The 13446-nt window shown below is 45.1% G+C and overlaps 1 protein-coding gene across 1 annotated transcript in view; it reads left to right on the forward strand.

Moving 5' to 3' along the window:
- LOC142570457 (cytochrome P450 3A24-like) overlaps positions 1-10349 on the forward strand; it is a 99722-nt gene extending 89373 nt beyond the window's left edge. The window contains exons 12-14 of the mRNA XM_075678845.1: positions 2550-2690; positions 9192-9357; positions 9892-10349. Coding sequence (XP_075534960.1) covers positions 2550-2690; positions 9192-9357; positions 9892-9990 — 406 coding nt within the window. The 3' untranslated portion in view covers positions 9991-10349. The remainder of the gene's footprint in view (positions 1-2549; positions 2691-9191; positions 9358-9891) is intronic.
- Positions 10350-13446: the final 3097 nt, after the last annotated feature.

The following is a 13446-nucleotide window of genomic DNA, read 5'->3' on the forward strand; positions in this document are numbered from 1 at the left end:
GGTTCCCTTTCTTCTTGTTCATATATATATATATATATATATATATATATATATATATATATATATACATTACTGTGACACCTAAAGTGCACGAAATTCGTACATGTTACAGCTCTCTTTAATATGCAACCAGTTTGTGAGGGATATTCTGCAAAATGCTCATGAATATAGCAAAAAATGCATTTCGACTGTGCTCTCTTTCTATTTCTCTCTCTCTCGCTCTTATATATATATATATATATATATATATATATATATATATATATGTGTGTGTGTGTGTGTGTGTGTGTGTGTGTGTGTGTGTGTGTGTGTGTGTGTGTGTGTGTGTGTGTGTGTGTGTGTGTGTGTGTGTGTGTGTGTGTGTGTGTGTGTGTGTGTGTGTGTGAACAGCGTGTTTACAGGAGGTATTCAGAGACCTGGATTGGGAAGAATTGGGGATAAAAGTTAATGGAGAATACCTTAGTAACTTGCGATTCGCTGATGATATTGCCTTGCTTAGTAACTCAAGGGACCAATTGCAATGCATGCTCACTGACCTGGAGAGGCAAAGCAGAAGAGTGGGTCTAAAAATTAATATGCAGAAAACTAAAGTAATGCTTAACAGTCTCGGGAGAGAACAGCAATTTACAATAGGCAGCGAGGCACTGGAAGTCGTAAGGGAATACATCTACTTAGGGCAGGTAGTGACGGCGGATCCGGATCATGAGACGGAAATAATCAGAAGAATAAGAATGGGCTGGAGTGCGTTTGGCAGCCATTCCCAAATCATGAACAGCAGGTTGCCGTTATCCCTGAAGAGAAAAGTATATAATAGCTGTGTCTTACCAGTACTCACCTACGAGGCAGAAACCTGGAGGCTTACGAAAAGGGTTCTGCTGAAATTGAGGATGACACAACGAGCTATGGAAAGAAGAATGATAGGTGTAACGTTAAGGGATAAGAAAAGAGCAGATTGGGTGAGGGAACAAACGCGAGTTAATGACATCTTAATTGAAATCAAGAAAAAGAAATGGGCATGGGCAGCACATGTAATGAGGAGGGAAGATAACCGATGGTCATTAAGGGTTACGGACTGGATCCCAAGGGAAGGGAAGCGTAGCAGGGGGCGGCAGAAAGTTAGGTGGGCGGATGAGATTAAGAAGTTTGCAGGGACGGCATGGCCACAATTAGTAAATGACCGGGGTTGTTGGAGAAGTATGGGAGAGGCCTTTGCCCTGCAGTGGGCGTAACCAGGCTGATGATATATATATATATATATATATATATATATATATATATATATATATATATATATATATATATATATAGTTTTGGCGGCGAAAAAAGTGCATTGGCTCCGTTGGTATAGCACAAAAGAATAAACACGACGCACGTGAAAACATGTTCTTTGTTACTTTCTAGCGTTTCGGCAGGTGGGCCAGCCTTCGTCATTATGTCAGTACTTACGTATAAAGCAAAAACACGACGCAGGTAAAAACACGTTCTTTTTTACTGTCAAACGTTTGGGCAGGTGGGCCAGCCTTCGTGATTATGTCAGCACATACGTATGAAGTAAAAACACGACGCACGTAAAAACACGTTCTTTTTTACTGTCAAACGTTTCGGCAGGTGGGCCAGCCTTCGTCATTATATCATTACATACGTATAAAGTAAAAACACGACTCACGTAAAAACACGTTCTTTTTCACTGCCAAACGTTTCGTGAGGTGGGCCAGCCTTCGTCAGTACGGATATGCGGACGAAGGGTAGCCCACCAGCCGAAACGTCTCACTGGAAAAATGGACGTATCTTTACGTACGTCGCATTTATTCTTTTGTGCTATACCAACACAGCCATTGGGCTTTTTTCGCCGCCGCAGCTATACATATATCAGTGCACAGCGTAAATTCAATTTTTGCAATATTCATGAGGGTTTGGAGCATATCACTCACAAATTGGTTGTATATTTGAGAGAGGTGCACAATGTTTCAATTTTGTGCGCGTTAGATCTTTCAATAGTTGTAGCTGACAGAATTATGATATTCTCTTTATCGTAGAGTTACGAAGCTGTAATCTTGATGCCTCAGTTTATTTTTTAATTTTATTTCTTAATAATTTCGACATTTCTTGTGAAAAAATATTGACATTTATTTCTCTTGCTTTAAATACAACAAACCTAGTCAAATTTTGTGCAGTGGAAGGCAAGCTACAGCATTTCTCTGTTCACATGCATTGCGAGAATGGAGTTCACAAGGCAAAGCTTTCTCTTTTCAGAGAAACTGCACTACTTGTAGTGAGTCGATCAAAAGTGATTCCAGAAACGACGGCAATGAGCAAAATGAAATCAGCTTCGGTAATTTTATCGTCGTTTATAATGCCAGTGGTCGTGATAGCCATTCCCAACCGGTCCTGGAAGTTTCTTATTACGCCAGATTTTCTTGGCAGTTGTTTTCTTGTTAACTTGCGAGCTTAACTGTATTTGGCAATGATGAAGATGGCAAAAATGAAAGTGCGCAATCACTGGTGCACATTCACGCACTATAGCACTACCACTGTATACAACTATGCAGTTTCGTGAGTCGACAACCTGAAAGGGACTACGAATTTAATGGCATAAGAATCCCGAGAGGCCTCAGCATCATGGTAGCAGTGTCCTGCATCCACCAGGACCCAGAACTGTGGCCGGAGCCAGACAAGTTTGACCCCGAAAGGTGAGCGAAACACAATTGAATGGTTTCACGATGTTCTGCGGGATACAAGGTGGGTTAAAGAACTGCGCTCGGCTCTCTTCCCACTCGCATTAAACAGGTGGGACTAAAGGGAGACGTCCTAACTTGCGGGTAACACATGCCGCGGATTGGGATAGTTGGTGGTGCTTGGTCCGCTGCTGGTGCCGCACGATAATGAAAGGCGCACTCGTGTCTCCCGTTTTGTCCTTGGCGCGACGCCGGCAGCAAACGGTTCGCGTGAAGTGAAACGACGATGAAGCGCAAGCGTCGCAGATGCGTGTGCAGCTAACAGGCCCCAAGGCGTTAGGTGGGCGCTTGACACGAAGATCTGATCAAGAAACGCCAATGTATGAAAGCCTCTAACACTACAGCGAGAATAGAACTGGCAGTACTTTCGAAGTTAATCAATAAGCGTAAGACAGCTGACATAAGGAAGTATAATATGGATAGAATCGAACATGCTCTCAGGAACGGAGGAAGCCTAAAAGCAGTGAAGAATAAACTAGGAATTGGCAAGAATCAGATGTATGCGTTGAGAGACAAAGCCGGCAATATCATTACTAATATGGATGAGAGAGTTCAAGTGGCTGAGGGGTTCTATAGAAATTTGTACAGTACCATTGGCACCCACGACGATAATTGAAGAGAGAATAGTCTAGAGGAATTCGAAATCCCACAGGTAACGCCGGAAGAAGTAAAGAAAGCCTTGGGAGCTATGCAAAGAGGGAAGGCAGCTAGAGAAGATCAGGTAATAGCAGATTTGTTGAAGGATGGTGGGCAGATTGTTCTAGAGAAACTGGCCACCCTGTATACGCAATGCTTCATGACCTCGAGCGTACCGGAATCTTGGAAGAACGCTAACATAATCCTAATCCATAAGAAAGGGGACGCCAGAGACTTGAAAAATTATAGACCGATCAGCTTACTGTCCGTTGCCTACAAAGTATTTGCTAAGGTAATCGCAAATAGAATCAGGAATACCTTAGACTTCTGTCAACCAAAGGATCCGGCAGGATTTCGTAACGCTACTCAACAACAGACCATATTCACACTATCGTTCAGGTGATAGAGAAATGTGCGGGATGTAACCAACCCTTATATATAGCTTTTAGTGATTACGAGCAAGCGCTTGATTCAGTCGAAACCTCAGCAGTCATGCAGGCATTACGGAATCAGGGTGTAGACGAGCCGTATGTTAAAATACTGAAAGATATCTATAGCGGCTCCACCGTAGTCCTCCATAAAGAAAGCAACAAAATCCCAATAAAGAAAGGCGTCAGGCAGGGAGATACGATCGCTCCAATGCTATTCACAGCGTGTTTACAGGAGGTATTCAGAGACCTGGATTGAGAAGAATTGCGGATAAAATTTAATGGAGCATACCATAGTAACTTGCGATTCGCTGATGATATTGCCTTGCTTAGTAACTCAGGGGATCAATTACAATGCATGCTCACTGACCTAGAGAGGCAAAGCAGAAGAGTAGGTCTAAATATTAATCTGCAGAAAACTAAAGTAATGTTTAACAGTCTCGGAAGGGAACAGCAATTTACAATAGGTAGCGAGGCACCGGAAGTGGTAAGGGAATACATCTACTTAGGGCAGATAGTGACGGCGGATCCGGATCATGAAACGGAAATAATCAGAGGAATAAGAATGGGCTGGGGTGCGTTTGGCAGGCATTCTCAGATCATGAACAGCAGGTTGCCGTTATCCCTCAAGAGAAAAGTATATAATAGCTGTGTGTTACCAGTGCTCACATACGGGCCAGAAACCTGGAGGCTTACGAAAAGGATTCTACTTAAATTGAGGACGATGCAACGAGCTATGGAAAGAATGATGGGTGTAACGTTAAGGGATAAGAAAAGAGCAGATTGTGTGAGGGAACAAACGCGAGGTAATGACATCTTAGTTGAAATCAAGAAAAAGAAATGGGGGGAGGAGGGCATGGGCAGGACATGTAATGAGGAGGGAAGATAACCGATGGTCATTAAGGGTTACGGACTGGATTCCAAGGGAAGGGAAGCGTAGCAGGGGGCGGCAGAAAGTTAGGTGGGCGGATGAGATTAAGAAATCTGCAGGGACATGGCCACAATTAGTACATGACTGGGGTTGTTGGAGAAGTATGGGAGAGGCCTTTGCCCTGCAGTGGGCGTAACCAGGCTGCTGCTGCTGCTGCTGCTGCTGCTGCTGCTGCTGCTGCTGCTGCTGCTGATGATGATGATGATGATGATGATTGTCACGAACATTCTGGGTGATTGGCAGGAGGCTATTCTACTTTTGTGATTCTATGTAGCGACGGTGATGAGGCAACAACGGGAAAATGAATTGAAACACGCTATTGTTTATTGAATGAACTTGCGTTCGAAGAAAATCAACGGCTAAATGACAACAGCAGCGAGACGAGCAGCGAGATGGTTGACAATCATCGAATTTAATCATCTATTGCCTACTGTTCAAGACGGACCGATATTGTACATATGGCACAAAAGCTATTTATTTATTTATTCGTGAACGAACCACGACGCTATCACTTCATGTCATTTATGCCATTCATGACAATAACTTCATGACATGCATGTCATTCATGCGATGCATATCTTGTCATTTCATTTATGTCATGGATATATTGATATATAACTTACTAAAAAACGAAACTGACATGAATGCCAATCATGTGATGACATTAATGTCATCAATGAAATGACTGCAAGGGTTTCAATTGTAGTACAGGCATTTCTTTAACTAGATATATTGCTATGTACGTGTGCGCGTCACGTGTAAATGTGTGACATCAATGCCTTGTCCAAGCCATGTTTCTTTCAGAATAAATGCCCTAAATGTCATGGTCTGTATGTCAGGCCATGACATGATCCCCATTAATGTCATGACATGCATGATAAAAGAGAGATATTCATGACATGCATGAAAGCATGCAGGACATGTCATTACAATGACAAGAACTTATGCCGACCCAGTGGACCAAGCTGTCTACTAATTTGGGCCGATGACTATATTCTCGTGTTCGGGATGCAGTGATGGTCATTGGATCGTTATTCCAGCTTCTTAATCCGACTCTCACCTCTGATTCTAGCGTGCCATTTGCGCTCGAACTAGATGGCGTGCGTAAGAAGATCCCGGCATCTCGGCGGGTGGCGGTTGCATCCGTTCAAGCAGCGGTTGAAAAGCTGGTTTTTTTACGAGCTTTGATTTTCGAGCGCCGGACCGCAACGCGCTAGCTCCTCGTTCCTCCCAAAGCTCGTACCGTACTTTCACCGCCCTTCTCGACATAACCGGGCCGCTTAATGAAAGATTGCAGCGTGCTGTTTCCTGGTGCGCATAGTGTCCCAGCACGACAATGCTGCACCGAATTCCACTATGACAGCGTCACCACGCCTTGGCCAAGGCAAACAGCTGCACAACACTACTCGTCCGAATGGCTATAGAAGGACACGGGTTTCGGCTTGTGCTACAGTGTCGCCGTCAAGTCACCGGCTTGTGTGCTCTAAGCGATACTACTTGCTGCCGTCAGTAAGCACTTAGCTTCTGCGCTTCTTACCCCTCTCGCACCTCCATGCCACTTGTCTGCCTCCACTCTATCGATCCTAGAAATCATGCTATCGTCGTTACCTTAGTCGTCGTCTTGCTGCTGTCTTAACACACGAACGCACTCGTGTTAATTCTAGTACACTGTGCTGACGTCAGCAACACAATTAGTGGATTTACACAAACACATTGGCCAACCTTGGAACGCTTTGGGGAATCCCAAACACTGCTGCATGATCAGCTGCCTGCGAAACGTTTCGCATAACGTCGATTACCACAGTGCTTGGGATCAGCGCAATTTTTCTATAACGCAGTATTTAAATGAATACGATAAACTTGCAAAGTCACGAAGCTGTTTAAAGCCAGAAGGACGAAGTTTACGCAAATCAAAGTACTATAAATCTTTCTCATGTGGGCTGAGCCGCCCAGCTGGTATCTCCCGTACAAACTAGACCCCAGCTCCCTCTAGTAATAGTTTGAAACTCTATGCTTTAGTGTATCCATAAGCAGAGGAAAGAGCTACTCAAGGATCCACCAAGGCGATTTCAAAGGGACAGGGAAGCGGGATGCAGCAATAATAAAACAGAGCACTTTGTGGATACAATAAATGCGAGGTATCTGGAAAGGGGGCAATAGTGCCAGCGCTAAACATTCGCAAATGCATTTGCGAAAGTTTTAAACTAAACATAAATGAGAACTACTTACGGAGTTGGAAATTAACCAGAGGGTGCCCCGCCCACTTACTTTCGGGGCCCCCGGCAAAACCATAAAGGAGGCAGTGCAAGGTGATACGGGTTTTGTTTCTCTTGAAGTCAGATACGCGCAGAGCCAGATTACGTATGCAGACAGACTAAGGAACATGGATGGAAAGAAATTGCCGGCTAAAGTGCACAAATTTCTGCACCTCAAATGGAATCTAGATGGAAGTCAAGAAAGTTGGCAACGAATTACAGGGCTATTGAAAGTGCAAACAGGCAACAAGGTGTCATAAAAAAAGAAAGTGCGAGAAACAGCGATGGTAAATCAGATGCAATGGGTGGAAACAAAATAAAAGCGCAGATATTTACAAAAAACGGCAAGAAACAAATCGTCAGGGCAAATCTGTAGATAACGCTAATGACATTGTCCTGCTATATGACGCCCAAGCTGGCTGCCTGAGCCCCAAAACATAACGGAGCAAATATGTGCCGCAGGATCGCGTATGTGTGTGCTGGAATAAAAGCCCGAACACTATTCGGCACATCTTAATAGAATGCCAAGATCCAGCGAGACTTGTATGGAGTGCCCACCTTACAGAAGCGTTGGGATTCAAAGATGAAAGGATTAACTTGTCAGCAGTCGAGATAAGTACTATAGTATTCAAGTACCGGTGAAAGAAAAGCAAAGAGGGGATTGATAGAAGCGGAGTAATTGCAAGCGTAGGAACAGTGGTACATTGCAGTGATATAAGTTATAAATACTACAGTTAAGACCGACATCACACAGGCAAAAGGTTAGATAGCGGTAGATGTACCATGACCTGAATAAATCAAGCAGAATAGGGGATTATTTGTCTCCGCCCCGTTTCAAAGGAGATGCCAATAAATACCGTCATCATCATCATCGAAGAGTGCGAGAAGAATCTAGCTGCATATAAACGCCTCATACGGTCCCAATGCTGTGTTTCTCTATATTGCTTCACTGCTATCGCATTAATTTTGATAGTCATCCTGAGATGGTTCGAGCCAGAATTTTTAAGTAGAAATAGTCGGTGCCCTTAGTGAAGCACCAGCTATTCAAAAAGCGAAACACAAATATAGAGAGATGTACAACTTATTAGAAAGGCAGAGGGGTCGGTCTGAGCTAGCATGCCCTGGCCTGCTACCCTTCACAGGGGAAAAATAAAAGGGGACAAAAAAGAAAGGTGAAAAATAATGTGGAGAGGAAGAAGGGAAGCATATATACACTAACACAGTGGTTTCCTTAAAGCCTTGTGTTTAGTCCCGTGATCTTCAAGTAGTCCGGAGCAGCGCCCTTGTAGCTATTGCTGCTACTGTACGGTCACACATTGCAGGCAAAATGGTATTTTCCCACAATGATCGCCTGCCAATGCCTTCTAGCGCACAAACCAGCGTCTTCCGCTGTGATTCGTAGACAGGACAGTCGCAAAACAGATCTATGGGAGTCTCGGGCACTTGGCGGCGTTCACAGTACGGGCTGTCCGCACGGTCGATTGAGATGTGCATAGCGTCGAGCGAAGGCGATGCCCAGGCGAATCCTATGAAGCATGCTTGCTTGGCATCGCTTGAAACATAAGTATAGTTGTATTAGCAAATTATGCTCCTACAATAGCAAAAAAAAAAAGATCCTACCATTACTTCATTGAGAAGAAGCTTCGTGAACCACAAGAAACGTCCTAAAAATTCTAAATGCCGCTGTTACTTAGTACACCACAAAAGAATAAAAAACACTAGAGACGGGTGGCTAGGCCTCCTTGAAGCTACCCTAACACCCTGGCATGACGTCATGGCATTTGACGGCGTCTTCTCGAACTTAATTTGTTTTATCGGTAGAGATGAAGTATATTGTAGCGTTAAAGTGCCTAAAACTGGACTTAGCAAGCTTCGAGAAGCTTTACTTCAGCAAAATAGCTCGGATACGAAAAAATACTTTGATATGCGTGGCCTCACGCTCGCCTCCCAGCGACGAGGTTTCGGCGCGAAGAGTTATGAATTTGAACCGAGACGTTCATATGTTTTGCGAACAAACCTATTGCCGCAATAAAAACGAAACTGGAGATATTAAATAATAGCCTGTAAGTTTAAGCTCATTAAGTGTTTTGTCTCTTTAAGCTTTTAAATTGAGCAGCGTTATCGGACATGGGTTGCCTCAGCCTTGGCTCGGCGCTCCATGCCAAGCGATTATTGTTGAGGGCTGCCTTTTTCCCACTGCGCACAGGTTCAACCCGGAGAACAAACCGAACATCCACCCGATCAGTTTCCAGCCGTTCGGAAAAGGCCCCAGGGCATGCCTGGGGCGAAATTTTGCTCTCCTCGAGATGAAGCTCATTCTGTGTAAAGTTCTCGCCAGATTCAAGCTTTCTGTGGATGAGGAGCACCACGAGGTGAGCGACCAAATTCTCACTCCTTTGCTCGTCGGCATTCACGTTGTCGTATGACGAATAATTGATAAAAATTGCTAGGTTTCTTCTCAAAACATCCTCGTCCATCTTTCGGTTTGGATTTCGTAACCAGGCAACCAGCACCTAAGCGATATTAATCAAGGTAATGTTATGCTGCCTAGGGAGACATAATAAATAACAGCATGTGTCTTATAGCTTCCGTGCGCAATAACAGCGTGTGGTTCTATGAGATCCTATGTAAAAAGCGATGCTTCTATATATGGCCACAAGGGATTATTGGGTGTGGCTAGTACAAGGCCCTATCGATGGTCCATACAATAGTTACTTTATTAGAAGAACAGCACAGGCATATTGCCTTCCAAATGCAGTTGGACGTCTTAACGAAGTCTGCAACAGGAGACGCTTGATACGCGACACAATTCCAAGAATGCTTGCATACTCGGTCAAGTGTATGCTTCACACCAGTGTGCTGTATTGGTACAAAAGAAATTTTGATTACTGTCTGTACTATTTCAGAATGGGCTTCAGCTGAGCTCTGCTTTCATTGCTTCTTTCGTCCCAAATGGAGTCTGGATGAAGCTGGAGAAGTCAGAACTGTGTTCAGAAGACCTTTGATTAGCCTTATTCTATTTAGTTGTCATTAGAGCCCGTGCCATAGTTTCGATTAGTTTTGTTTGGTCTAGCTTGCTGTGTATCCTTGTTTCTTTCGCTTTGTCTTTTGTAGCTTGGTTTTGCTCGAAGCTGGCTTTTGTTTTTTTTTTGTATTTTGCTTTGGTGTTTTAGTCTCCTTTTGTTTTGTAGTTTGCGTTTGTTTTGTAGCTTGCTTCAGTTTATTGCTGGCTAACCTTGCTTTTAATTTTTTAAGTACTTGTCGCTGACTGCCGGGTACAGCCGTACAAGTCTTCATGACTTGGGCTCACCGGTTTTTGAATTTGTACTATATTCATGAAATAAAGTTTATATTATTATTATTATTATTATTATTATTATTATTATTATTATTATTATTATTATTATTATTATTATTATTATTATTATTATTATTATTATTTAACACTTTTCTTTCATTATACCGGCGGCCAGGTTACTTTACATCTCGATACAAAGTTGCTCTTTAAATTAGTCAACGCTCGAAAGGTGCACAAAATAACATCATCCAATGCAATAAATTTAATTGTACATTTTTCTCAATATGCACATGATCAGCATACACGGCATTTTTTCGAGAAGTCTGTGAAAGCTTCCTAGACGGAGCGATAAAACTGTAAAATCGTAGTTTCTTCCAAGTCAGAATATTATCAATAACGCACGCCAGAAAACTGTCCGAATGTTTAATTTTTTTCACTAATTAAGTAATCATAATCATGTTTTTCGTTAGTGCCGTTCGGCGGCCCTTCACAATGGAACTCTTGTAGGGGCTGTCCATTTGATAAGAAAGCAGTTTTCGAGCAGCCCAAAAAGTGCTTCTCAGGCCTTGGGACTATACAGGAAACCTGTCACATTTTTCATGGAAAACTCAAACTTTGTGCATGTGGTTCTCCACACTGGGGGAACGCCAATAATTACGTGTACAAACACTTTGGCTCATGAAATTTGGCAACGTCTCCCAGTCTATATTACGCAAGACGAACCATCTGACTAATTTTATACTGCTTATATAATGAAGTACGCAGTCGTGTCTACTCTTGGCAAGCCGGATAGTATCGTCGTACGCATGTACAGTGTGCAGATACACCGTGTCGCCAGCAGGAAAGAATGACTCGCATCGATTAGGCGCAATCTTGATCGCCTGCAGTTCGATCTCGACAAAGGTAGGTGAACATTGGTACTGAATAAACTTAGTAGTTTCCTCTTAATGCGTGCGTCACAGGTCAGCACCACCGCGAGCACTGCCACCTGTCAGGTTTTCACCCATGCCATGTGAATGTGTACGCCATGTTGCGGACCACCATTGGTCTTATTTATTATCGCCTGGCTGTGATCTTCCATAATGGTGGCATAGGGTAGTAGCTTCGGCGGGCGTAGGTCTTTCTACGGCGGCACGCGATGTGAGACGCATTTTACCATGAAGTACATGTTAGCTCCGAATTTGTTGCCAGTGTTTTGAACGTTCCCTTCTCTTATCATGGCGCTGCAAGAAAATTGCTGCAAAAAGAAATCTATGGACACTTGCTGAGCTAAACTGCGATAGGCAAAAGCCTATCTATGACTGTCTCTGTTGCTGTTGTCTGAACTGTTGTGCGAACGAAAGCCGCCGTGGCCGCGATCATGGGATGCAACCACAGCCATATGGCACAAGGTTTGTTGCCGATGTGCGCGTACCGCCACGCGCATGTCCGCGCTCTCCCACGCGCCCACTCGCAAAGGGCTACTGGCATGGCGCGTCCTCTCCTTGCTCCCTTCGCCGGTGATCGCGGCTTTCCTGCGTCCACCACGGACTGCGCCCGGACGCGTATTTAGAATTGCTCGTAGATACAGCGGGGCGTGGCACTTTTGACGGAGCTCGACGTTTCTGCGCAGGCGCGAGTAAGAGCGGGTGCGAGAGAGAAAATCTGGGGACTTTTGCTCCTTGAATATACGACTCAGCCTAGGCACTACGGAGGAGGTTTCTTAGAGCGCGTTGTATTCGTTTGTCCCCTAGACATGCCGGCATTGCGGAGTTCGGTCGAGTTGGTTTATACGCTCCGCCGCTGGCTGCCCGCGCGGTGAGGCAGTGGGTGCGGACGCCGCTTGGTGATCGCTGTGTCTGAAGGGACAATGCTCTGACTGGTGTTTTATAAGTCGCGGGTCGCTTTATTCGGCACGACGACAGATCGGATTTTTTACGAGCACTGCTCCAGGAGGGCACATGTAACCGGCAAACGGAGGCCTCAGGAGAGCACCTGAGGTTATATTAAAGCAGGTGGCGCAGGATCTCCGGGGCACCCAAGCGGTAGCGGGGGGATCAAAGCTGGAAGCCGGGCGGCCTATGCGAGCCCCAACCCACGGACCAGTCCGGCTTCTAGCTTTGATATCCCCGTTGCCGCTTTGGTGTCCTGGAGGCGCCGCCAATAATGCGAAATAATGACACGTTGTTTTCATTAGTAAAAACATGATCGATTAAATATGATTGCGTTGAGCCGCCAACTTGCGATGCTAAGTTCAGCACAACCGCGCCCCACGGCTTCTGCCGGCACGCCTAAGGACAAGCGCCTACACCGCGCGCCAAGAAACTCCTCCGTAGTACCTAGGCAGAGTCGTATTTTCAAAGAGCAAAACTCCTCACATTTCCTCTCTCGCACACGCTCTCACTCCCGCATGCGCGCAAACGCCCGCTTTCTCCGCAAGTTCCACGCCCCGCTGTACCTACGAGCAGTTGGAAATACGCCGCCCGGACACTCATGAGTCACTGAAGGCTTACTCTTTAATATGGGACTCAGGTCTGGGTGAATTGGGTACCAGGCCACGCGGGAAATCCTGGCAACGAGGCTGTGTGCAGTATTACTCGTACTTGCCCCTTCTTTGCTGGGAGGTCAGGATCGTACGTGGGCTGAGGCATGTGCCACGCAGCCCAGGACGCTAAGATCCAAAGAAACAAACACACATTAACGACTGGTGCACCAGTACCCACTCAGAAAGAAGCGATAGCCTTTGCGCTCGAAGAGTGGCGAGCGTACGTGCCTGTACTTGAGGCCACACGCCGCATGCTCTGGGCTTTCCCAGGCCTCCAAGATGCCCGCAGTCGCCATCGTGGTACAGAAAAAACTCTAGAGAAGTGGATCTGTCCGCCCTCTGAGGTGGCCAGCGCTGCCCTACAATCCCTATATGACATCGGCATGAAGACTGCCGTGCATAGGGCTCCAGCGGCGATGCGGGTTCGCCTCCATCACCCTCTCCTCGAATACCCTACCCATCTCCCCGAACCAGAGAATAGACCACAGAACCATCGTTCTTTCAATAAAATTGATTCATTCATCATATTGTATTATCCTGTTCGCAGAATGCTCTTGGCTGCCGATAATCGATGCCTCAATACGATACTTGTCACTACAGCTAAGAGATCAACTTTGTCAAGAGCTTTCCTCTTGGCGG

The sequence above is a fragment of the Dermacentor variabilis genome, chromosome 1 (genome assembly GCF_050947875.1).
Source record: "Dermacentor variabilis isolate Ectoservices chromosome 1, ASM5094787v1, whole genome shotgun sequence".
Lineage (NCBI taxonomy): Eukaryota > Metazoa > Arthropoda > Arachnida > Ixodida > Ixodidae > Dermacentor > Dermacentor variabilis.